Source organism: Diadema antillarum, unplaced genomic scaffold (genome assembly GCF_040938485.1).
Source record: "Diadema antillarum isolate AM-2024a unplaced genomic scaffold, OU_Dant_1.0 seq00001712_RagTag, whole genome shotgun sequence".
In the NCBI taxonomy this organism is placed as follows: domain Eukaryota; kingdom Metazoa; phylum Echinodermata; class Echinoidea; order Diadematoida; family Diadematidae; genus Diadema; species Diadema antillarum.
The window spans coordinates 118,794-145,306 of NW_027272401.1; the positions used below are offsets into that span (position 1 = coordinate 118,794).

General features: G+C 40.1%; 1 protein-coding gene across 1 annotated transcript in view; it reads left to right on the forward strand.

Moving 5' to 3' along the window:
- Window positions 1-26,513, forward strand: part of LOC139711851 (uncharacterized) — a 105,751-nt gene that overhangs the window by 72,228 nt on the left and 7,010 nt on the right. Inside the window, exon 2 of the mRNA XM_071623702.1 lies at window positions 12,407-12,697. Coding sequence (XP_071479803.1) covers window positions 12,475-12,697 — 223 coding nt within the window. The 5' untranslated portion in view covers window positions 12,407-12,474. The remainder of the gene's footprint in view (window positions 1-12,406; window positions 12,698-26,513) is intronic.

The window sequence follows — 26,513 nt, forward strand, 5'->3', positions numbered from 1 at the left end:
GGTGACTGATAATTGATATGACTGTAATGTGTACATCCATGCACATATTAACCCAGTATTCATCATGGAAAATTCCACAAGGAGAGCAGGCATACAATATTAGATCATTTCCACATGAAGGATTCCACCATGAAAAGTGAACATCCACTAAACATTTGTCTTTTTCTCTTTAAATAGAAAGATCACAGTCTATGCTTACTATTTTTCACATTCTTTTTGCTTTCAAACAGATGCATGCAATAAGTCAATAAGTACATTTTTATTTTGTAATCCAAGCATTAAAATGTTCTTGAAACAGAGATATTTTTACATTCTGCACTAAAGATGGTAGCAAAAGAGGATTCCTGCTGGAGAATACCAGTCATGCTCTAGCTACACACTATTCAAACACAAATTCACTGACTGCAGAGTAAACATTAGAATTTTTAAAGTCAGGACTACTTTTAAATATCAGCTGATTTGTTTGCCCACTTGGCAGTAAAAGATTCAATGTCATTACAGGTGACATAGTTTGATATGTGCATGTTGTCCTTTGTGAGGAATTTTACTTGTCAATTTTCCATTTGTAATAAGTCTATTTTCATTTCATTTTTTTCATTTCATTTATTTCCACATCCTGATAAAAAACATACAAGTAATACTAGAACAAACACATACACAGTAGAACATTCTAACAATACAGAAAAATGTTCAACTTATAACAATTCCACACCATACAAACACAACATAAAAGCAATTCGTTCAGTTTGTGGGGGGATCAACATAGACTGTTTGGTCTTTCTATGGCTGATCCCAAGTATTACAAATAAGATAGTTACATTGATGGAATACGAACAAGAAAACTATACTACCGAAAAAACACATACATTTAAGAAGGCAAGAGTCTCCATAGTGGCATGCTTATACACTGAATAAAACTTGAGACTTATAGCATATCTTTATGAACAAGAAAAAATTTATAACGTCTTTTAAATATTGACAGTCTATTAGACAACTTTATTACATTTGGCAAATCATTCCATAAGACAGGTCCGGTATATCTAAAAGTATATCTTGAAACACAGTATTTAAAATTTGGGATATGCAATCTATTCATCTGTCTAGTATTGTAATAATTCTTATTTTGGATGAAGGAAGTATCAAGAAACTTTGGCAAAATGTTGTTCATATATGTGTACATGAAAACAGCGAGAAAGAATTTGTGCATATCAAAAATCGTCAATAAGTTATGCTGTTTAAATAAAGGACCTGTGTGGCTAAAGAATGATAGATTACTAATCATACGAATTACACGCTTTTGTAAAATAAAAATGCGCTCTAAGAGGTACTTTGCACAATTTCCCCATATTATGTTACAGTAAGATAAATGAGGCATAATCAAAGTATAATATAACTTTATAAGAATTTCAGAGGGTACGATTGCACGTATGCTATTGATTGCACCTATTGCTCTGGAGACTTCGCAGCATACTTCGTTGACATGATATCTCCATGTTAAATGATCATCAATGATGACTCCAAGAAATTTGGTAAAACAAACAACCGGAATTTTAAATTCAGCAATGTTAACATCAAAATTATCAATACTTACTACTTTATTTCTTGGTCTAAAAATCATACATGATGTTTTATCTGCATTTAATTTCAATTTATTGGCTATGAACCACTGATTAACTTTCTCTAATTCACAATTTAAGATTGCACTGATACTTTGTATATCTTCACATGAAATAAAAAAGCTAGTATCATCTGCATATGAGATCAACTCTAAATATTTGCTAGCATACTGTAAGTCATTTATATAAAGAATAAAAAGTAATGGGCCTAGAACTGACCCCTGAGGTACACCGATATTTACAGTCACACGGGGAGAAGAAAAACCATTATATGTTACATATTGCACACGATTTGAAAGATAACTCTTAATCCAATTCAAAGCTGTACCTCTTATTCCATAAAACTGCAGTTTACTCAACAGTATAGTATGGTCAATGCAGTCAAAGGCCTTCGACAAATCAAAAAATATTCCTACTAACAGGTTCTTATTTTCAATGGAAGTTGTGATTTTGTCTATAAAATCTAATAATGCCATATATGTGGAGTATTTTTGTCGAAATCCAAATTGTTTATTGAACAATATATCATTTTGGGAGAGGTAAGACATGAGACGAGTATGAACAAGTTTCTCAAATATTTTGGAAAACACAGATAAAATAGAAATTGGTCTATAATTTGATAAGACATTCTTCTCTCCTTTTTTGTATATTGGTATAACTTTGGCTACTTTTAAATTTTCTGGAAATATACCCTTTTCTATAGAAGAATTAAATATATGACACAATGGTGTTACAAAATAATATATTGACTTCTTTACAACTGAAGGATCGATGTCATCAAATCCAGAACTCTTATTTGTTTTCAATTCTCGCACAATCTTAATTATCTCGTCTACATGGATAGGTTGCAAGAAAAAAGAATGTTCATCTAATATTTTCATTCCCTCCTTTTCTTTTAACTTTGAGAGCTGCTTCCAGAGACAGGCTCATTCCTACTCACACTGTTTTAATCCTTGAAAACATTACTTCATTATGCAGTATTGTTTCATTGAACAATAGTTGTTTGCAGTGTACTTGTAGTCTGTTATATATTCGTGTATTTCTTGTATTGACAGGTTATCTCTCATGACCATTTGAGTACATTCTTTGCATAAAATATTTTGAAATGAATTGAACAGAGTTGAACAGATGTCTTAAACCATTTTATTCATCAAAAGACAATATATGAATTACATAGTCAATAGTTCATTTTATATTTAGTTGATATTCTCTACATCCAATATGATTAATGTTGTGTCATCAGGGTACAGGTACAAAAAAAAACAACAACAAACAAACAGTACTACTATTTACAAATGTGACCACTTAGCTCAAAACTCACAAAAGAAGGCCAAAATGAATTTCTGCCTCTCTGCATAGTTTAAAAAGAGGAAGCTCTGAGCTTTATAATGACGCATACCTTTCAAAAAGTGAACCATCTGTAGCCTTTCAAAAAGTGATTGAAATGAAATTAGAGAGAATTAGGAAATGCAGTTTCATAGAAAAGGGAGAAAAGAGGATTCAGAGATTTGGGTCATTCGGGCTTGCTTTGCTAAAGATAGCATTAATGAAAACATGTTCTGCTTTTCAGTGAAAGCAGCACCTGTCAGAAAAAAAAAAATGTCATCCGGAAACACTGCTAATATCTTCAGTTCGGTTTGGGGGTTTTTGTTTTGTTTTGTTTTTGAGCCGTCAAATCTTCATAGTGAGTAGTAAATGGATTAGTTTCCCAGGAAGATGAGCTTTTTAGCTCACCTGAACCAAAGGCTCAAGTGAGCTATTGCAATCGCCCTTCGTCCGGCGTCTGGCGTCCGTCGTCCGTCGTGCGTCGTCCGGCATCCGGCGTCCGGCGTGCGTAAACTTTTTACATTTTCATCTTCTTCTTAAAAACCCCAATACCGATTTTCATCAAACTTGGCAGGTAGCATCCCTAGGGGGTGAGGAACTCAATTTAATGAAATGGGCACTATGCCCCACCCAGGGGGCCCCCAGGGGGGGCCCAAACCCCCCAAAATTAAGGAATCTGTAGAAATCTTCTTCTCTAGAACCAGAAGTGATAGAGCTAAATTAATACTATGAGTTAGTACATTGATGACTGTAGTTTCAAGTTTGTTCATGGCACAATCAGGGGTGCCCCCCTTGGGACCCAGGGGAGGGGGGTGGGGAGGGGTTCTAATGGGGCTTAAATTGTACATTTTCATCTTCTTCTTGAGAACCCCATGACCCATTTTCACCAAACTTGGCAAGTAGCATCCCTAGGTTGTTAGGAACTCAATTTGTGAAAATGGGCACCATGCCCCACCCAGGGGGCCCCCAGGGGGGGCTCAAACCCCCCAAAATTAAGGAATCTGTAAAAATCTTCTTCTCTAGAACCAGAAGTGATAGAGCTAAGTTAATGCTATGAGTTAGTACATTGATGACTGCAGTTTCAAGTTTATTCATGGCAGAATCAGGGGTGCCCCCCTTGGGACCCAGGGGAAGGGGTGGGGAGGGTTCCTAACGGGGCCTAAATTGTACATTTTTATCTTCTTCTTGAGAACCCCATGACCCATTTTCACCAAACTTGGCAGGTAGCATCCCTAGGGGGTTAGGATCTCAATTTGTTGAAATGGGCACCATGCCCCACCCAGGGGGCCTCCAGGGGGGCCCAAACCCCCCAAAATGAAGGAATCCTTAAAAGTCTTCTCTAGAATCAGAAGTTATAGAGGTAAGATAATACTACAACCTATGAGTGAGTACATTAATGACTGTGGTTTCAAGTTTGTTCATAGCATATCCAGGGGTGCCCCTCTTGGGGGTGGGGGGGGGTAGTTTGCAGGCACAAACCCTTGTTAGTCGTATAGGAGTCTGCATGCGCCAAGACTAATACACGCACCACTACACTGTAGCCCCTCTTGGGAGAAGCTTCAACACAGGGCCTATGGCACAGTGCCAAAGTGGTGCATGTAGTAGTCTTGGCGCAGACTCCTTTACGACCAACAAGGGTTTGTGCCTGCAAACTAGGGGGAGGGGGGGGGGGGGGGTTGGTTGGGAAGGTCCAAATGGGGGCCTGAATTGTACATTTTTATCTTCTTCCTGAAAACCTCATGATGGATTTTCGTCAAACTTGGCAGGCAGCATCCCTAGGGGGTCAGGATCTCAATTTATCAAAATGGGCACCATGCCCCACCCAGAGGGCCCCAGGGGGCCCCAATTCCCCCAATAACATATTTTGATCCATCAGGGAGAATCTTTATCTGTGACTTTTTGTGGGTTTTTGAGATGGGCAGTCAGAAACGTCTTAATGGTTTTGGAACACAAAAATGCTCACAGTGACTATATTGTGCACATGTCGTAAATAACCAATCCCACATGAGCTGTAATAAGGAACCCTTTTTCATCATTTTATAACTCTTTGCAATTTTTAGTGTTTCCATATTTTGAATGGTGTATATGTGTGTGTGTGTGTTTGTGTTTTTTTGCAGATATTGTATACATCTGTATACATGTAGGTACTATACATCAGAGCTTGACATTACTGGTGGCCTGGGGCCACTGAAAAATAATGCCAAGCCACCAAAACTTCCAAAAAGGCTATCTTTTTGATGGACTGATCAAGCAGCTAAAATTCAAAATGAAATTGTGCATGTCCTTGTAATTTGGGACCACTTTATTTCTTTTTCAGGCCACCAGAATTTCAGCTTCAAATCTTCTAGCAGCCCAGATGGACCACCAAAGAAAACAGTTAGCATTGAGCCCTGTATATATCTTACACACACCACACATGTACACATATATATGTTTAGAAATTTGTTATATTTCATAATTTGTGATTTATGATCTGGATGATTCAGTGTGCATCCAAGCTCATTCTACAAGGCTTCTAGGATATCAGAGGATGTACTTAGCATCTAATCTTAACAAAAGACATTCATAGAGTAGTTCCTTTCCTTACCCCTTATTGATGATGACAATACCCCCCCCCCAAAAAAAAAAAAGAAACACAAAACAAAACAAAACAAAACAAAACAAGAAAAACAGAACTGTGTCAGACCTCTGAGACTCCCGCAGACCAGACGCCACCTGAAAGTGTTGACGCTATCCCCGGAAGTACTCCGTAATCCAGGAAAGGCGGGCTCCACAAACTGAAGGGGCAGAAGTATTGGTCCCACTTCCTTTCCTTGTTAACTTGATCACTGCCGGAGACCTTCCGTGCCAACGACCAGCCGAGGAAGGCTTGAATTAAGCGTTGCCCAATCAAGCTCAGCGATGAATGCCTGCATTGTTACGACCTGCTAGTCATCAGCGACAAACATGTCATGTTCACTTGTTTTCAATACCTGTCGTGGACTCTGCCATTTTGCCTTTCTAATTACATGGCTGAATATCTGGACATATATACCTCGTTAGCTCATTCACTCTTGGATAGGTCAAGGAAATCACATCTGGTTGGGATTAATTCTCTGTGTGATGTTGTTAGCAAGGAGGTGTTTTCTTCATACACTTTGTCTCTAGGCCAATGGATAATGTGGAAGAGTCTGAAAACAAATCATCGTGTTCGCTTTTAGCTCTGTCATCACCGTTACCAACCTGTTTGTACCCGTTTTCAATGGCCTTTTGAAATGATGATTATGGAGGTTTAAAGGACTATACCTCACTTATACCACAATTGTCCAGGAAAAGAAAACGGATTGACAAGAAGACTAGACAACGTCCAACAGTATATTTGGTCTCAGAGAGAGAGAGAGAAGTTTATGCTGACATCACTGATTTTGATGTGTCATGTCAGAATGGTATCATCTCACAAATGGATCATCATCAAATGCATTAGATTCAAACCTGAAACAGTCAAAGTGGCTTTCTAAACTTTAAAAGGACAAACAAAGAGAGGAAACAGTTAGTGTGAGTGATATTTGTTATGTTCAGGTCATCAGTCATGCATTCACAGTGTGATTTCTTACACGACCCTTGGAGTTTGAAGGTCGGAAGTCGGCTCGGAAGACTTTCCAGTCGACTTGTTTCAAAAGGCAGGTATACCAAACTAGGACTATCTGGTTATTCGTATGCACGTTTAGTTAGTAAGTTTTTGCTTGACTTTATTTTTATCCCAAACAGTCATATTTTGCATGTGCTTTTGTCGTGGTGTGCTCATCGTTTTGTTCTTTTTGTGATGCTGCGGATCGAAATATCAACACTTGAACACTCCTGATTCAGGAGCCTCTGATTGTTAAAACTTCTCAGTGAATGCTTCTAAAGCACTGATGAAGTGGATACCTATGTACTGCAGCTCCATTCAGTATATTCCTACATTTGTAAAGAATGTAAAGACAGTGTGAAATAATGAAGCTTTGGAATTATGAACCTTATTTTATTTTCGAATTAATGAACCTTCAGAATAACTGAACTCTTTTCATTTTGGATTAACAAACTTTCGGAATAACAAACCTTATGTCATTTTCTTATTAACGAACCTTCAGAATAATGAGCCTCATTTCATTTTCATATTAATGAATCTTCGGAATAGCAAACCTTCAGACTTATAAAGCTTCTGAATAACGAACTGTAACCCCTTTAGGAGAGGAGACTGATAATAGACACTCCCTGAATCAGTCCACTGTGTAACATGGCACAGTATCCAGCACTCTGGCAAGATTTCCATAATTTATTTGGGATTGGCTTTCCATGAATACTGCATCTGACTTGCAGTCTTCATCCATGTAAAGCAAGGTGTGCCTCAGTCGTACAGTTATTAGCTGACTTCTCTGCAGTCGCCCGAGTGTGAACTGCACGTCGGTTTTTCATTCACTCCCTTCCCTCCACTAGGAAAAACGTGAAAACAAAGAACTATCTGATATTTGATTATTATTTAAAGCTTTGTGTATGTGGTACACCCTGACATTGGGAGCAAAAATGTATTTGAATTGTGAAAATAATTTTCACCCAAAACGTACTCCAGTTGCACACAATAAGTAAGTACTGTAAAACAAGGAATTTTCGCGTGCACTTTAATTTCACGAATTTCGCGAGCGCCAAGATTCGCGAAATTAAAATGCACGCGAATGTCCTTGTTTACACTATATGCATTGAACACCAGTGGCACTTCGCGAAAATTTCATGCCACAAAAAAGGCTGTCGGCTCCAATTCGCGAAAAATTCATGCCGCGAATATATCATGTTTTACAGTATGCTGACTGCGTGCATGCCGCACTGCACGTACGCAGATCTTTCTTCACTTTATACTTCGGTTTTGCTCTTTGCAAGAATGTGTCATTGTTCCCTTTGGAGGCATCTGCCATTCATGTCCTATCAGAGGGACTGAATGTTTTTTTTTTTGGGGGGGGGGGGTTGGGGGTTTTTTGGGGGGTTTTGGGGGTTTTTTTGTAGAGGGGACAGCATTGCTGTGCTGGTCATTCATGTCCTATCAGAGGGACTGAATGTTTTTTTTTTGGGGGGTTGGGGTTTTTGGGGGGGTTTTGGGTTTGTTTTTTTTTTTGTAGAGGGGACAGCATTGCTGTGCTGGTCTTACTAGGCTTCAAAACAGGAATTTGATCACGCTCAATACAATTATGATGATGTGATATGATGTGATGTGATGTGATGTGATGTGACGTGACGTGACGTGACGTGACGTGACATGACGTGATAATGATATGATTTATTATATGGTATGATAATATGATACCTTGGTATATGATATGAGGTAGGTATTTTTTTTCTGTTCAATCGTGAAAACAAAAATTTGTTTTTTACTGATACACAATGAAAATATGGTATACAAAATACATTTATACAAACTTTCATACAATGTGTGTACAGTTGTACATAGATTTAAATATGCATACGTATACAAGTAATTGCCACTGTCATCATTATCATAATAGAACTACAAAACATAATGTGTTACTCTATACATATGGTCCAATACCTTCCTTCGATATGTATAGGCTTATATGTTATGCTAAGTTTAATCATGATAATTACTTAGATTGTTACGCAGATGCCTTTTAAACCAGACCAGCTAATTGTTGCGTACTGTAGTTGGCAATTTTTATGAAAATATTGTCATCTACATACAGAAGAAAATATCTTGTTGATGGAGAGCATTCTCACCAGAGAAAGTGCCATGGGCATAAAAATTCAGTGTTGTTTGAGTGTAGCACAGTCATGGTGGGTTAATCCCTTTTGTGCAACTTCTAGTAATGATTGATTGATTGATTGATTGATTTTATTTTCCGTATAAAAACAACAACGGCTGGATGGCCCATATTCAGCGATGCCAACATGGCGTCGCTGGTCTTCCATGGGGTCCAGAACATGGAAGTTATACAAATACAATGTGACATTGTGAAATACATAACTCTTGTAAAAATGTACATATTTGAAATACAGTATACATAGATTGAGAGAAAGAAAACAACAACAACAACATCGAATGGCGAATAGCAAAAGAGAAGGATACAAATGAAAGGGAGTGGAAAAATGATAAATCATAACTTTCAATAACCTGTACTAATTCAAATAATTCTGTAATAACTCTTTTTCATCAGCAAAAAGAAAAAAAAAATTAAATCAACGGGGCAGTGACCTTAAACATACTTATTTTAGATTTAAATATATGAACACTGGGGGAAATTTTGATATCCATGGGAAGGTCATTATATTCCTTAGCATATTTATACTTAAATGATTTCTTTAAATATTCAGTTCTAGGTTTGGGAAGTCTTAATTTTTGCCCAAAACGGGAGGGGTAGGAATGAATTACAATTTCAAATTCATCTTTTAAATAAGAAGGAGTTAAATTGTTCATTATCTTATACATAAGAGTAAGGGAGTGATGATGCCTTCTTTGGTCAAGGAGTTGCCAATTCAAAGCGTTATGCATTTCAAGAACAGAAACATGAGAATCAGGTTGTAATCTTAATATAATTCGGCCGGCCCTATTCTGTAATTTTTGTAGCTTATCTAGGTGTTTCTTAAACGATGACCCATATATAATGTCTCCATAATCAAAGTGAGGAAGAATCAATGACTTATAAATTAATTTCAGAATCGATTCACTTACAGAGTGTCTTAGTCTACCGAGAAAACCTACCATCTTTCCAATACTCATCAACATCTTTTCAATATGATATTTCCAATTTAAATTTTCATCACACCACAGACCCAAGTATTTAAAAACACGTACTTGATTCAGAGGAGTGTTGTGTAGTGAGACTCGTAAAACATTTTGTTTGGACATCATGTGGTTGCTTCCAAATAACATGCATACAGTTTTCTGACAATTTACACTTAACTTATTTTGACACATCCAGTTATACACATTTTCTAAATCCAGATTAAGAGCAAGTTCAATGTTGTATACTGAAGAATGAGAAAAATATAAAACGGTGTCATCGGCATATAATTGCACTTTACATACTTTAATATATTGTACCAAATCATTGATATAGATTATAAAAAGCAGTGGTCCTAAAAGGGACCCTTGAGGGACCCCGCACGTTATATTAGATTCGGAGGAAAGTTTGGAGTTGACCAATGTTTGGCAGACTCTGTCCGTCATATAACTTCTCAGCCAAGCTCGGGGGGTACCATCAATGCCTATTTCCTTAAGCTTCTTCATTAGTATATCACAGTTCACTGTGTCGAAAGCTTTTCTGAGGTCGACAAAAACAGCTCCTGTATATTCATTTCTATCAATTGCATGAAGCCAGTCATCCGTGACTTTCATAAGGGTAGTAATAGTTGAGTGTTGTGGTCTAAAACCAGATTGCACAGACGTCAGAATATTGTTTTTGTGTAGGTAAGCTAGTATCTGTCTTTGAACAACTCGTTCGAGAATTTTTGAAACACATGACAATATTGAAATAGGTCGATAATTTGAGGGATAATCTTTATGCCCGTTTTTATGAATTGGAATGATTTTTGCCCTTTTCCATGGCTTGGGAAACTTACCACTTAACAGAGATAGATTAATCAAATCAGCAATGCTATGTGATATATCAAAAGCGCATAATTTCAGCATATAAACAGATATCTTATCAAAACCAATGGATTTAACCTCTTTCAAATTACGAATGATTTTACAAACTTCACTTTCCGTCACCAAAGTAAATTCAAGTATATCATTAACAGAGTTAGCTTTACTGTGAATAAAAGGTGCATCAGGAATTTGCTCTGCTAAAGTACTTCCCACTGTGGCAAAAAATTCATTAAAATGATCAGCAGTTTCAATAAAATTATCAGAATTCACATGGACTGAGCTATCACATTTCTTATTTGGTATGATAGATTTCAACAAACTCCAAGTAGATCTGGAATTTTTACTATTTTGGGAGAATTTATCAACATAATATTTTTTCTTTACTTTCCGAACTTCCGCTGTAACTTTATTTCGTAACTTTCGATACTCATTCATCATATTTTCATCTTTACATTTATATGCTTTTTTTTAAGCTTTATCTCGTTTCTTCATAAGTCTATAGATATCAGAAGTCATCCAAGGTGAAAAATTATCTTTTACTCTATTACACCGTTCAGGCATATGTTTTTCAATAACATTTAGAAACAAATTCTGCCATAATTCAACAGCTTCGTCGATAGACTCAGATTCTCTAATCTTTTCCCACGGTTGATTGTGAATATCAATTCTGAAGTCATCAATATTTAAATTTTTCCGACTTCTGAAATTTATAATTCTTGAAGAAAATGAAATGTCAGACTTCCAAGTCATAATACTAATCGAATGATCACTCATTCCATTGTGAATTACATCAAAACTCTTCACTTTAAAGGGATTGTTAGTTACAATGTGATCAACCAAAGTAGCAGAAAGATTAGTTATCCGGGTCGGTTCAGTGCAATTTATCTGTGTCAACGCGTACGTAGTATTAAGATCAATATACCTTTTGGTGACACCAGATAAAGGCTGGGACAGTAAATCACAGTTTATATCTCCTACCAGGACTGTATCACAACCTAAACTGTCTACATAACTAAGGAAATTTTCATATAAATCAAAGACACCGATATTACAAGAGGGGGGTCGGTACCAAGTAGTGAACACCATTGCCTTTGAACGCTTCAAATAAACCTTTACTGCAAGCACTTCTAACTCATTCAAACTTTCATGTATGAGGTTCTCAAAATGAATCGACTTATGAACATATATCGCTACTCCTCCACCTTGACGAGTTCTATCTTTTTGCACCAGTGAGTAATTTTCTATATTGAGTTCATGATCGAAAATAGATAAATCAATTTTAGTTTCATTTAGAGCGAGTAAATGTATGTCGTTTGACGTCACAAACGCTCTAACTTCATCTATATGTCTCAAGAGACTATTGACATTTAAATGTGCAATCCTTAGACCGTTACCTCGTACATCTTGATGCAGTTCCCCTGAAGTAGGCAAATTTCTTTGTGTCATATTGACCTCATGTAAATCAACATCTGCAGTAGTTTCACAATCAATATAAAAAGGCATCTGCTTAAATAAACAAATATTACACTGCCAGTCGTTAAAAGTTTCTGTCAAATCATCATAAACTCCTTCAGAAATACCAGAACAAGCAATATGAAGCCACTGCTGGCAGTTAGTACATCTCAATCCTTTTTGATTTTTTTCACAGGTTTCTTACAACAAACACATGGAAATTTATAAATACTAGACTTCATTTAGCAGGGAAAAAGACACGTCCGATCATGACGCTGGCTCTATGCTTCTAAGGTCTAAGGTACAATCCCTAAGCTGTCACATTACCTGAACATGGGCAGCCAGCCAGCCAGCCATTCACCCGTCTGTGCCCCGCCCTTTCTTTCTTTCTCTCATGCAGGCACTCGAGCGAGACCTCCTCAGGCCCAGGCACAGGCCCAGACAGGCCTCGTTAATAGCCTCCAGAGCATGCAGAGTGAAGAGGACTACGTCTACGTCCCCAACATGACTGGGGCCAAGCGGGACTCCAGGGATGTGCGGGACCTGCTGGAGGACAGCCGCCATGTCCTGGTGCAGCGACTCAACGTCGTCGAGCTCCTGCCCAAATTCCGCCAGGAGCGCTTCATGAACCACGAGGATGAGGAACTGATACGGAATGAATACCGCCACCCTACCAGCTCGGAGAAAGCAGGTACATCAATCAAAGCTCCCAATTTCTGCCCCTGCAGTTCACTGTTCTGTTTACATCCACCAAGAAGGTTATGTTGTTTGCCTGCATTAGTTTGTAAGTATTTGTTTGTAAGTTTGGAAAATAGCTCGAAAGGTGTGAATAGATTTTGATGAAATTTACAAGAAAACAGTTGATAATGACACAAGGTACAAATGATGTCCTTACATTTTGGTAGTGATCTGCATCACTGTCTGGATCCAGGAATTTTTATGCATTTTTGAAGGATTCTTTATCTCAGATAGCCGATAGGGCTGATAAACAAGAGAATTCAAGCTGCACATATTTGAGGTGGACTGAGCAAACGATCAAGGCTTAGCAGGAAGCTTTAATGGTAGAGACACTAGAAAGGATTCTTAATCACTGAAAAATTGGGCATTTTTAGTATGACGATATAGTGGGTGGAACTCTCCAAGTATTTTTCTTGTTTTTTTATTTTGTGGCTGACAAGACTCTGTTTCGACAATGTGTAATACAGGCCATTTCATTGATGAGTGCAGAATGACAGATATTTTTCCTCTGAAGACGTAGCAATAAGCTGTTTAATGTACCTGTAGCGGCATAGGAACTTTAATATTGACAACACTATCCCTCAACAGGTAGACATTAACACCCCCGAAATAGTAGAGCAACCCCAAACCCCAAAACAATGCATGCTCTGTTCAGTACCCTAATTTGCATAGTAGAACACCCAAGCTAATTTGCATAGAGCACATGCCTTCACCCCCAAGGCAGCGCAAACTCTTTGTTTATAGCAGAGTGAGTTTGGAAGCTTTGAGGACAAGCAGTGTCTTCTAAGAGCAGTGAGGAGAGTTATATTTGTGACCAGGATACGTAACAGTTGGTAAGTCCAATTCATAATTGATATCCTTCTTTGATTTGTGTATACACATATATTCCTCATTAATTGAGAACAGAGTAATTAAGTTGTTAATAAGTATCTGAACGAGAGTAAATCTCTTTGTTTCATGCTCCATGTCGATGTGTAGACATATTCAACCCACACAGGGTAGAATTTATTGAAATCAACTTTCCATGAGTATGAGAAGAATACTTTGGTATATTACTCAATGTATAATATGTGTTGGAAAGGTGTTGTATTGCTTAGTGTTCCTAGACAGTTTGGAAGACTAACTTACAATGACATATAAAGGAGATGAAGTTGTTTGGAGCATGGATATTCAAAGTGTAGTAATTTGCACTTGTGCACTGTATATAGTGTATATATGCCTGTGTGTGTTTTAGGGCCCAGAGCATGGCTGGGGGATAGAGAGAGAGAGAGAGAGAGAGTGATGGGTGCAGTACAGCCCCAAGTAGAGATAGTTGCCATGGAGACCACTCCAGAACAGTGATGGTCTGTGTAGTTAGCTGTGCGGTGCACAGGATAGTTTGGTAGAGGGATGTAATCCAGAACCCTGTACAGCTGTAGTTCAATAAGGAAGTTAAGTACTGAAACAAACAAAAGAACTGCCCAGTGAAGCTTAGGGGCTTGTGCCCATCGTAGTTGTACTAGCACTGGCAGTGGTAATATAAACAGTGTATCTAATTTGTTCTTTATTCAGCCTGAATGGATATACATAGGCTTTTACACAATTGCTACAAGTAAGTTATATGAAGTTTGACAGCAGTTTGGAATACTGAAAGATATATGTCATATTCAGACTACATTATATATTTAAAGTGCATGTTGCATTAAGTAATTAAAAGGTTTGTGATAATATTACCTAAACAGTAATAATAATGAACAATTGGTGTTGAGCGTAAGTTACATTTAAGTTTGAGCACTGAGAATATGTTAAATTGGTGTATATCAATCATTGATTGAAGTTGATACAAGTGTAATTAATATTTAAATGTTTTCTCTGTATTTTGTCACAGTGAACCACTACACTACACTTCACTACACTACACTTCACTTCACTACACTACACTTCACTTGACTACAAGTCACTTGACATCGCTATACACACATCACACAGATGACATTATGCTGTTGTGAGCTGCATGAGCCGGATAACTGAATAAAGTCACTTAATAGCCAGTGGAAAGCAAAGGACTGCGTCTATGACAAGTGTTATGATTCAGATTCTGACTGTGCGTGTATATGAACAGTGCGTTTGCAACGTTAGAAATCTACAAATGTAGTAAGGTCCTGCAGACGAGGCTACATTTTTAAGTTCACAACTCTTCAGCTCAATTTATAACTCCAACTCAAGTCGCTCTCTTGAAGCTATATGGATAGTTTCACGATGGAGAGCACCGGACATGAATCTGAAATCTCTCAACCAGCTCAAGATGAGGTTAAAACATTGCGACAGTCCTGTCAAGGTTACATGGGTAGCCTTACTAAAATGTACAAGGAACTCGAGGTTCTTATGGCGACGTTTGATAACAAGGATGCAGTTTTGAAGAAGTACAATCAGCTTGAAAGTGTGTTCCAGCTGTATGAAGGCAGATTCAGAGAATATCATAGCAAGCTAGTTGGTGCCGATGCGGAAACTGCATTAGAGAAATTCGAACAGAGCAAACAGAACATAGAGGAGTTTCGTGGCAGACTGAGGGACTGGAAGGAGGCTGGTGAGAGGCGTGGCGCTGAATCGGTTCGACATGACGACAACGCTTCTGTGAGGTCTGCGACAACGACTAGCAGCCGGTCATCTCGAAGGAGCAGCGCGAGTTCATCGTCTACAAGGCGGAGGGAGGCGAAAGTGAAAAGGGAACTGGCCAAACTCAAGAAAGTGCAGTTTGAAAGATCACAAAGGGTGAAACTGGAACAGTTTAAGTTAGGTCAGGAGTTAGCAAGGATGGAGATCGAAGATGAGTTAACAAATGCAGAGGTAGAAGAAAAGTTGTGGGAAGAAGAGGTAGTAAATGAAGAACTTCATTCAGGTGAACCTCTTCAAGAAGTTAATGTGCAAAATCACAATGTTCAGGTAGAGAGTACAAATCTTGAATCTTCTCCAGCAGTAAAGAAAGAGCTTAACCCACATGCCCAAGTTTTCACAAGTAGAGAAGTCAAATGTGAAAATGATGCTGCTACTCTTGAAAATAACATGTCTCACATGTTTCAGGCCTTTAATTTGGCAACAAATATGCCAAAACCAGAACTAGTGACATTTGGTGGTAATCCAATAGAGTATTGGAGTTTCATGAACAATTTCGATGTAGTCGTAGCAGACAAGGCATGTGATGATCGTATGAGACTAACATACCTGATACAATATTGTACTGGTAAAGCTAGACAAAGCATTGAGAATTGTGTTCTGTTGGGTGCTAAGGAAGGTTATCGTAAGGCCAGAGAGATTTTGGCTGAGCAGTTCGGCCAACCATACATTGTTTCTCATTCCCATATACAGCAGGTTTTGAATCGATCACAGGTGAAGCCGAACGATGGAGCGAGACTGTGGGACTTGGCAAGGGACATGCGCAGGTGTCAAATGGTCCTCTCTCAGATGGGATATTCAGCCGATATGAATAGTTCTGACAATCTTCTCAAGATTCAAGACCTCCTACCAATGCACCTACAATCTGAGTGGGCCAAGCAGGCACACAGGATGATGAACAACAGGGTCTGTCCAAGCTTCGAGAGCATGACTGAATTCATCGAGCAGTCGGCAAAGCTTGCGAGCAACATGTTCGGACAGAACATAAAGAAGTCATCAAAGCCGGCTGTAGGAAGTGGGCCAAAGAAGGGACCTCAACGCATGACTTTCACCACTCAGGCAAGTATGAGGAGTGAAACTTCTACTGCATACCCACAAGGAGTGAAATGTCCCTGTTGTAGCCAGCAGCATGGACTCAAGAAATGTCAGAAATTCAAGGAAAGACCCTTTTCTGAGCGCATCAAACTGACCAGGCAACTACGTCTGTGTGATAACTGTCTTCAACCTTCCCATTTTGCTGTTGGGTGTTCAGCAAAACCACAGTGTGAGAAAGCTGGATGCAACAGGAAACATCACACTCTTCTTCATCCTCCACAAAGCGGAAAAAGGGAAGAAAGACGGAATGATTCATCCGCGCCTACATCATCAACTGGGACCAGCATGGCGACTGCAACCAGTGATCCAACAGCATCAAAGACAGAAGGAGGTCAGTGTCTCAGTACCTCTTCATCGAGGAAAAAGGTCTGCCTCCGCGTCGTTCCTGTAAATGTTACAGGAAGTGGCCAAGTAATCCAAACTTGGGCATTATTGGACGAAGGAAGTGACGTGTCTCTCTGCAGCGACAGACTGGTGAAGCGGTTAGGCATACAAGGAGCTCCAAAGGACTTCCAATTGACTACTGTCGGTAACAGTCTATCTAGGCAGAAGGGCTTGGAAGTTGGGCTGACAGTGAGCAACATCACAGACGGAAGGACCATCAATCTTCCTAAGGTTTGGACTGTCAAGGAGATGAACATCTCACACGCTTGTATTCCTACACAGGCAGACTTGGCAGGATGGCCTCACTTGAAGGGGATCACACTACCCTACATTGATGAGGAAGAAGTACAGCTCCTGATTGGAGGAGACACCCCGGAAGCCTTCTGGGTGTTAGACCAACGTAGGGGCAATCCTAAGGAGCCATATGCTGTGCGCACACCTTTGGGATGGAGTCTGTTGGGACCGACGTCATCCAAGAGCAGATCCTCATCAGCTACTGTCAACTTCGTAAGACAAGAAGAAGACCCTCTGCACAGCCAACTCAAACAGTTTTGGGAGCTGGATTTTGGAGGCTATCTCCAGGAAGAGAAGACGGGCATGTCAATTGAGGACCAGCGGGCTTTGAAGATGATGGAAGATACAGCAAGGAAGGTTGGTAACCATCATGAAGTCGGCCTACCATGGCGATACTGGCCACCTGAGATGCCATCGAATCGCTATCTGGCAGAAGTCAGATTGAAGTACCTCAAAAAGAAGCTGGAGAAAGATGAAGCACTCCATGAAAGGTACACAACCACCATAGGCGAGTACATTTCCAATGGCTACGCAGAAGAGGTGAAAGACGAGTCTGATCACCAATCCAAGAGTTCAGACGGTGGAGAAAATAAATCAAACGAACCGCAGGAGTTGAAGTGGTACCTCCCACACCATGCAGTCGTGCACCCTCACAAACCGGAGAAGGTGAGAGTAGTCTTTGATTGCGCTGCTCGCTATCGTGGCACAGCTCTCAACGATCAGCTACTACAAGGACCTGATCTAACCAACAACTTGGCCGGAGTACTCATAAGATTCAGGCAGGAAAGAGTTGCCTTTGTTGCCGACGTGCAGGGGATGTTCCACCAAGTCAAGGTTCCAGTCAAAGACCGAGATGCGATGAGATTCCTGTGGTGGAGGGATGGTGACCTGTCCAAGGAGCCTACAGAATATCGCATGACAGTACATCTTTTCGGTGCGACATCTTCGCCAAGTTGTGCGGGGTTCGCACTAAGAAAGACTGCAGAAGATGCTCTTGGACAGTTCAACAAAGAAGTCATCGATACAGTTCTGAACAACTTCTACGTGGATGACTGTTTAAAGTCTGTGAAGTGCCGAGATGATGCAATGAGTCTGGTGGAAGACCTGAGATGCCTTCTAGCCCAAGGAGGTTTCAGATTGACTAAATGGCTCTGCAATGACCGAGACGTCCTTGCTTCAATTCCCGAGTCAGAGAGGGCTGAGTCCGCGCTGAATCTGGATCTCGAGGATTTGCCAGTTCAACGGACACTTGGAATCCTGTGGGACATGGAAACGGACTCCTTCAAGTTTGAAGTCCAGGTAAAGGAGAAGCCAGCAACAAGGCGCGGGATTTTGTCTGTTGCAAGCTCCCTCTATGACCCTTTGGGCTTCCTCGCCCCATTCGTGCTACCAGCTAAGGTACTCCTGCAGAACCTATGCAGACGAGATTTGACTTGGGATACAAAGATATCACCCGAAGAAGAAAGACGATGGCAAGAGTGGCTGAATGATTTGCCTTTGCTCACGAAGATCCAAATAAGCAGGTGTCTGAAGCCGGAGGGATTCCAGGAAATTGAATCCACTCAACTCCATCACTTCTGTGATGCGTCTGAAGTTGGATACGCGGCTGTGTCCTACTTACGTCTGACAAGCAAGTCAGGCGCAGTACATTGTGCATTTGTCCTAGGGAAGTCAAGATTAGCGCCAATGAAGGTGGTGTCAATCCCAAGATTGGAACTGATGGCTGCTGTCCTTGCAGTGACCATGGACCAATGCATCAAGGGAGAGCTCGAAATCAAGATCGATGAGACTGTCTTTTGGACTGACTCTACTGCGGTCCTACAGTACATACGAAGTGAAAGCAGACGATTCAAGACGTTCGTTGCGAACAGAGTCGCACGAATCCATGCGTCCTCTGCTCCTGAGCAATGGAGACATGTCGACACAAAATCAAATCCAGCAGATGATGGATCTCGTGGACTGAAAGCATCCGAGCTTCTGAAAGATCAGCGCTGGATTATCGGACCGGATTTCCTTGCAAAGGAAGAGAAGTTCTGGCCTTCACCTCCAGATGTGCTTGAGGTTCCAAGAAGTGACCCGGAAGTGAAGAAAGAGGTTCATGTGTTTGCGACTTCTGTAAGAGGTAACATGCAAGACCTCTTCAGCAGATATTCTTCATGGAATAAATTGAAGCGAGCCATGGCGTGGCTTCTCCGGTACAAGAAATGGCTTCTCGCAAAGGCAAAGGGTGAAGGGAACGGCGACATGAAGTCTTCATTGTCAGCAGAAGAGCTGATAGAAGCGGAGAGAGACATCATCAAATTCATGCAAAGAGGTGTGTTTGGTGATTATCTCGACGGCAAGGAACTGAAAAGCTGTGCTGTGAAAAAGCTGAATCCAATCGTGGTAGACGGTATCGTCCGAATCGGTGGCAGGCTCGGCAATGCTCCTCTTGACTACGATGAGAAACATCCTGTCATCTTGCCTCATGATCATCACGTTACGAGGCTCCTCATTTTACACCATCACCATCTGGTAGGACATTCTGGAGCAGGAATGACGTGGTCCTCCCTGAGAACCAGGTATTGGGTGATGAGAGGAGGAGTTGCAGTGAGGAAGGTTGTAGGAAAATGTTTCAAGTGCAAGAGGAGGAACGCACCGAGAATGGAACAGATGATGGCTGAGCTTCCGCTGCACAGAGTCACACCAGACAAGCCCCCCTTCACATACGTAGGAGTCGACTACTTCGGGCCGATTCTGGTGAAACAAGGCCGCAGTAGAGTAAAGAGGTATGGCTGTCTGTTCACCTGCATGACCAGCAGAGCAGTTCATGTTGAAGTCGCTCACTCGCTCGATACAGATTCATTCGTCAATGCCTTGCGACGATTCATTGCTAGGAGAGGCAAGCCAGAGAAGATAGTGAGCGACAATGGGACAAATTTCAGGGGCGCAGAACGAGAGTTACGTGAGAGCTTACAGTCCCTCAACCAGTCCAAGGTGAACAACTACCTCCTAGACCAAGGAATACACTGGTCTTTCAATACCCCAACGGCGAGTCACATGGGTGGGGTGTGGGAAAGAATGGTGAGATCGATTCGAAAGATTCTAGGCAGCCTGCTCGGACAACAGACAGTGTCTGACGAAGTATTGTCTACTGTGCTGGTAGAAGTAGAAGGTATTCTAAACTCACGCCCCCTTACTCAGTTGAGTATGGATCCACAGGAGAACGAACCCCTGACCCCCAATCACTTGCTGTTGATGAAACAGAACCCCAGCCTTTCACTCGGCAAGTTTGACAAGGGAGACTGCTACGGAAGGCGCCGGTGGAGACAAGTACAGTATCTGGCGACGGTCTTCTGGCGGAGATGGCAAGCAGAATACCTTCCTCTGTTACAAGAACGACAGAAATGGTTGATTCCGCGTAGGAACTTGGCTGTGAATGATCTAGTCCTTGTGGCAGATGAACGCGCACCGAGAGGCCAGTGGCCGCTTGGAAAGGTGTCCCAGGTGTACCCGGGTAAAGACGGACTAGTCCGCCAGGCGGAAATCAAGGTGGGATCTGTATTTCTTAGGAGACCGATCTCCAAACTCTGTATGCTGGAAGCTGCAGATGACCAGTAGAGTGATAACATTGTCAATGTTGATATTCACAGCTATACGTGATAGTTTAGCAAGAAGTGAAATATTGTTTATGTTTGATGTTCAACCGTTCAAATGTTGTCAAAAGTTTAAGTACATCTGTTAAGAATGCCGCCTTTATATGAAGGTAAGAAATGACCTTCCTGTAGTCAGGTCATTGGGGGCCGGTATGTAGCGGCATAGGAACTTTAATATTGACAACACTATCCCTCAACAGGTAGACATTAACACCCCCGAAATAGTAGAGCAACCCCAAACCCCAAAACAATGCATGCTCTGTTCAGTACCCTAATTTGCATAGTAGAACACCCAAGCTAATTTGCATAGAGCACATGCCTTCACCCCAAGGCAGCGCAAACTCTTTGTTTATAGCAGAGTGAGTTTGGAAGCTTTGAGGACAAGCAGTGTCTTCTAAGAGCAGTGAGGAGAGTTATATTTGTGACCAGGATACGTAACAGTTGGTAAGTCCAATTCATAATTGATATCCTTCTTTGATTTGTGTATACACATATATTCCTCATTAATTGAGAACAGAGTAATTAAGTTGTTAATAAGTATCTGAACGAGAGTAAATCTCTTTGTTTCATGCTCCATGTCGATGTGTAGACATATTCAACCCACACAGGGTAGAATTTATTGAAATCAACTTTCCATGAGTATGAGAAGAATACTTTGGTATATTACTCAATGTATAATATGTGTTGGAAAGGTGTTGTATTGCTTAGTGTTCCTAGACAGTTTGGAAGACTAACTTACAATGACATATAAAGGAGATGAAGTTGTTTGGAGCATGGATATTCAAAGTGTAGTAATTTGCACTTGTGCACTGTATATAGTGTATATATGCCTGTGTGTGTTTTAGGGCCCAGAGCATGGCTGGGGGATAGAGAGAGAGAGAGAGAGAGAGTGATGGGTGCAGTACAGCCCCAAGTAGAGATAGTTGCCATGGAGACCACTCCAGAACAGTGATGGTCTGTGTAGTTAGCTGTGCGGTGCACAGGATAGTTTGGTAGAGGGATGTAATCCAGAACCCTGTACAGCTGTAGTTCAATAAGGAAGTTAAGTACTGAAACAAACAAAAGAACTGCCCAGTGAAGCTTAGGGGCTTGTGCCCATCGTAGTTGTACTAGCACTGGCAGTGGTAATATAAACAGTGTATCTAATTTGTTCTTTATTCAGCCTGAATGGATATACATAGGCTTTTACACAATTGCTACAAGTAAGTTATATGAAGTTTGACAGCAGTTTGGAATACTGAAAGATATATGTCATATTCAGACTACATTATATATTTAAAGTGCATGTTGCATTAAGTAATTAAAAGGTTTGTGATAATATTACCTAAACAGTAATAATAATGAACAATTGGTGTTGAGCGTAAGTTACATTTAAGTTTGAGCACTGAGAATATGTTAAATTGGTGTATATCAATCATTGATTGAAGTTGATACAAGTGTAATTAATATTTAAATGTTTTCTCTGTATTTTGTCACAGTGAACCACTACACTACACTTCACTACACTACACTTCACTTCACTACACTACACTTCACTTGACTACAAGTCACTTGACATCGCTATACACACATCACACAGATGACATTATGCTGTTGTGAGCTGCATGAGCCGGATAACTGAATAAAGTCACTTAATAGCCAGTGGAAAGCAAAGGACTGCGTCTATGACAAGTGTTATGATTCAGATTCTGACTGTGCGTGTATATGAACAGTGCGTTTGCAACGTTAGAAATCTACAAATGTAGTAAGGTCCTGCAGACGAGGCTACAGTACCTATTCCGAGAATGGTACCGTTCGATATAGTTTGTATATTTGTCAGGCTACCTTTGCTCAAGCTTTATGGGAAGCAGAACAAACTTTTGACGGTTTCTAGATCTGTCCTTCATGATGATTATTAGAGACAGTATGTCGTGGGGATTGTCCATTTGTCCCTCTGTCCCAGGTTTTGAGAAAACCCTTCAGTGAATTTAGTTTCATGCTTTGTAGATGTAAATGTGCTTGTTACCTGTTGAGGAAACACCCTCAAGATCAAAGGTCAAATGTCATGAGACTCTGGTGAACCTGTCACTTTCCAGCTGTAACTTGAGATAGGACTCCCTATGGGATATCATAGGATAATGTAGTCTGGTATAAGAGTAGAAATTGATTTTTTTTTTAAATTGTTAGTTGACATGATGATAACAATGGGATAAAAGTAAGGATGACTAAACATTAGCAAAACTGTCATTTTCCAGTTGTATCTTTTAGCTTTCCTGTGCTACTAAATCTATTAAAGGACAAGTTCACCTTTATAAACATAAGGATTGAGAGAATGTAGCAATATTAGTAGAACACATCATTGAAAGTTTGAGGAAAATCAGACAATCCGTTCAAAAGTTATGAATTTTTAAAAATTTTTGCGCAGCAACCGCTGGATGAGAAGACTACTGCAGTGTATGAATAACTTGCGTACAACAATATAAGGAAAATATAAAGAGAATTTCACAAAATTCCATCTTTTGAAAAAAGTACACATTCCCCTGACTCGTTACCGACAAATGTTATGGGCAATATTATTCCCCCTGCCTTTAGAAAGAGGCAAGTCAAGAGCTCTTTTATTATGCGAAAAAAGTGAAAATATGTTGAATTTTCTTTTACATTTTCTTTATACTGTTGTACGCATATGACTCACAAGCTGTAGTAGTCTCCTCATCCAGCGGTTCCAACACAAAAATTTTAAAAATTCATAACTTTTGCATCGATTGTCCAATTTTCCTCAAACTTTCACTGATGTGTTCTACTAATATTGTTGCATTCTCTCAATCCTTATGTTTATGAAGGTGAACTTGTCCTTTAACAAATATTATGCAAGTGGCACTTCATGGTCAGTTTTCAGATTTGTGTTTTGATATCATCATTATACATTGCAGGTTTGTAAATCCAAATTCAAACTCGAAACAAGCCACAGGGGGGAAAAAAATCTAAAGCAATTAATTTGATTGTGATGATGATGATGATGCTGCTGTGCAAACAGTGATCGAGTTGGTGACTCCGTCAACACTGAACAGGCTGCAGTAGGGGAAAGGTGTGTGACTAGTGGAAATTTACAGGAAACAAATATAATAGGGGAAGTAATAAAAAAAGGAATTAGCACAAGAGAAAAAGTAGTGTACACACACACACACACACTTATACCAGTCAAAGTCTGCAGTAAACAAAAAGCACAAATGTGAACATGACTAGACAGAGATAAAAAGGGAACTCGACAGGATCAATATTGATTCCAAGTCCTTTCCGAGTGGGTGAGCTTTAATTGACAAATGAATACAGAGTGTGCTCCGCAGAGTATGACTATTGGCAGGAGGACAAATTACATAGAAAAAGAGGGGGAAAAAATCCATGTACATATGTAGAGGGAGAGAGAGAGAAAGAGAAAGAAAGGAAGAGAGAGAGAGAGAGAGAGACAAAGAGTAGGGAAAACCCCTAAGCACCCACCCCTTCATGCAGTGTCAATACTGAACCTTTTTCTACTACACACATTCTAAAGCTTGGTTCGACAGTGCCTTCACGTGTTTCATTTATAGCATAGCCTGCAATATATTGTACATTGTGAAAGGGGAAGTGCTGCATGCAGATTGTCGAAATTGCTGCATTTCTTATGAAAACAGGATTGGCAGTATTATGCAGAAAGATTGCTCTTTGAAATGAGATATTGGCATTGCCATGTTTCTTTTCCTCTGATGGCATGAAAGTTATATATAACTGGTGCAATTAGCCATGGCAGTAATATATGAATATATATGTTTATTACTGTCATGGCTAATTGCACCATTTTCTTTTTATTAATCCATTTGGGTACTCAGTTATGTCGTACTATGGTGTGATTAATTCTTTTTTTTTGGGGGGGGGGGGGGGGGCAAAGTAATACAAGCTATGCTTTTGATATATGCTCCCCCACTTTGGTTCTTATGGCTGTTTTGTTACCTCCGCCAAGGGAGGAGGTTATATTTTCGTTACCGTTGGTTTGTTCGTTCGTTTGTCTGTGCGCAAAATAACTCAAAAATTAGACAAAGGATTGGGATGAAACTTGCAGGAAAGGTTGAGAATGACACGAGTAACAAACGATTAACTTTTGGTAGTGATCCGAGAATTTTTGGGAAATTTATGAAGGATTTTTGATATTTTGGCAGGGAGGGTCAGTGAACTTGGGAGTTCAGGCTGCGCGTATTTGAGGTTTGCATGCGCGTACTAAAGTGCGTGCTCTAGTTTCTGCTGGGGTGAGGCGCGCTGTGCAGCTGAGGGTTTATGACGTAACAAAGGCTTCTATGTTGGGAAATCGGCGACTTACACAGCATGGGTGGAAATATCTCTATGGAAGAACAAGATCAGTGGTGAAAATGATTTGCATGCTTGGCGGAGGTCTGCGCTCTCAGAGTGCTTTTCTAGTATTACCATTGGTGCAAAAGTGTATAATTAGAGTATATGTTTTAATTACTTTTGTTTGTCAAAAGAAAAGACAAAATGCTATTGCATAGTGATAGTCATTGTAACTCAGTTATGCTTGTTTTTGTGTTTTTGTGAATACAGTGTGGATATAAATTCAGTTCATATCAAGTCCAACCCAAATAGCAATTAAGCTACCCAAATTTATTTGAAACTATTAATACAGAACTTATATTGCAAGAAGCTTCTTCTTCATACCACACCTTCTTCCTCTTGTAGGTGTGTATATAATTGTCCCCGCCGAACGAGTTCGAGCAGGGGACTATGAAACGGGCTCCGTACGTGTGTGTGTCCGTGTGTCCGTCCGTCCGTCCGTGTGTCCGTGCTAACGAGAGTATGCTTGTGTGGCTAGGAGAACAATAGTGCACAATAGATGGCCTTTATTCCGTCAGGCTTGTGTGGCTAAAATTTTTGCTCGTGTGTCTATTTAAACAAAAGGGAGAACAAAGGGGTAGACACACAAGTATATCACCGTGAGGTCGTCCGTCCGTGTGTCCGTCCGTGTGTCCGTGTTTGCGTCCGTGTGTGATCAAAATCTTCAATTTGCTACTTCTCTGTCATTTATGAGCCAATTTTGATTCTGTTTGCTTTATATGATAGCACTACATGGGAGCTTTGAAACTTCTACATAGAATTTCAGTCGTGACCTTTGACCTTGACCTTTGACCTATATTGTACATTTTGCTACAAAATGCTACTCCTTCGCCATTTCTAACCCGATTTCGATTCCGATTGCTTTATATGATGGCACTAGGTGAGGGCTTCAAAACTTCTACACAGAATTTTGACCTTTGACTTCTTTGACCTTTGACCTTGATTTTTGACCTATATTGTACATTTTGCTACAAAATGCTACTCCTTCGCCATTTCTAACCCGATTTCGATTCCGTTTGCTTTATGTGATGGCACTAGGTGAGGGCTTCAAAATTTGTACACAGAATTTTGACCTTTGCCTTCTTTGACCTTTGACCTTGATTTTTGACCTATATTGTACATTTTGCTACAAAATGCTACTCCTTCACCATTTCTAACCCGATTTTGATTCCGTTTGCTTTATGTGATGGCACTAGGTGAGGGCTTCAAAACTTCTACACAGAATTTTGACCTTTGCCTTCTTTGACCTTTGACCTTGATTTTTGACCTATATTGTACATTTTGCTACAAAATGCTACTCCCTCGCCATTTCTAACCCGATTTCGATTCCGTTTGCTTTATGTGATGGCACTA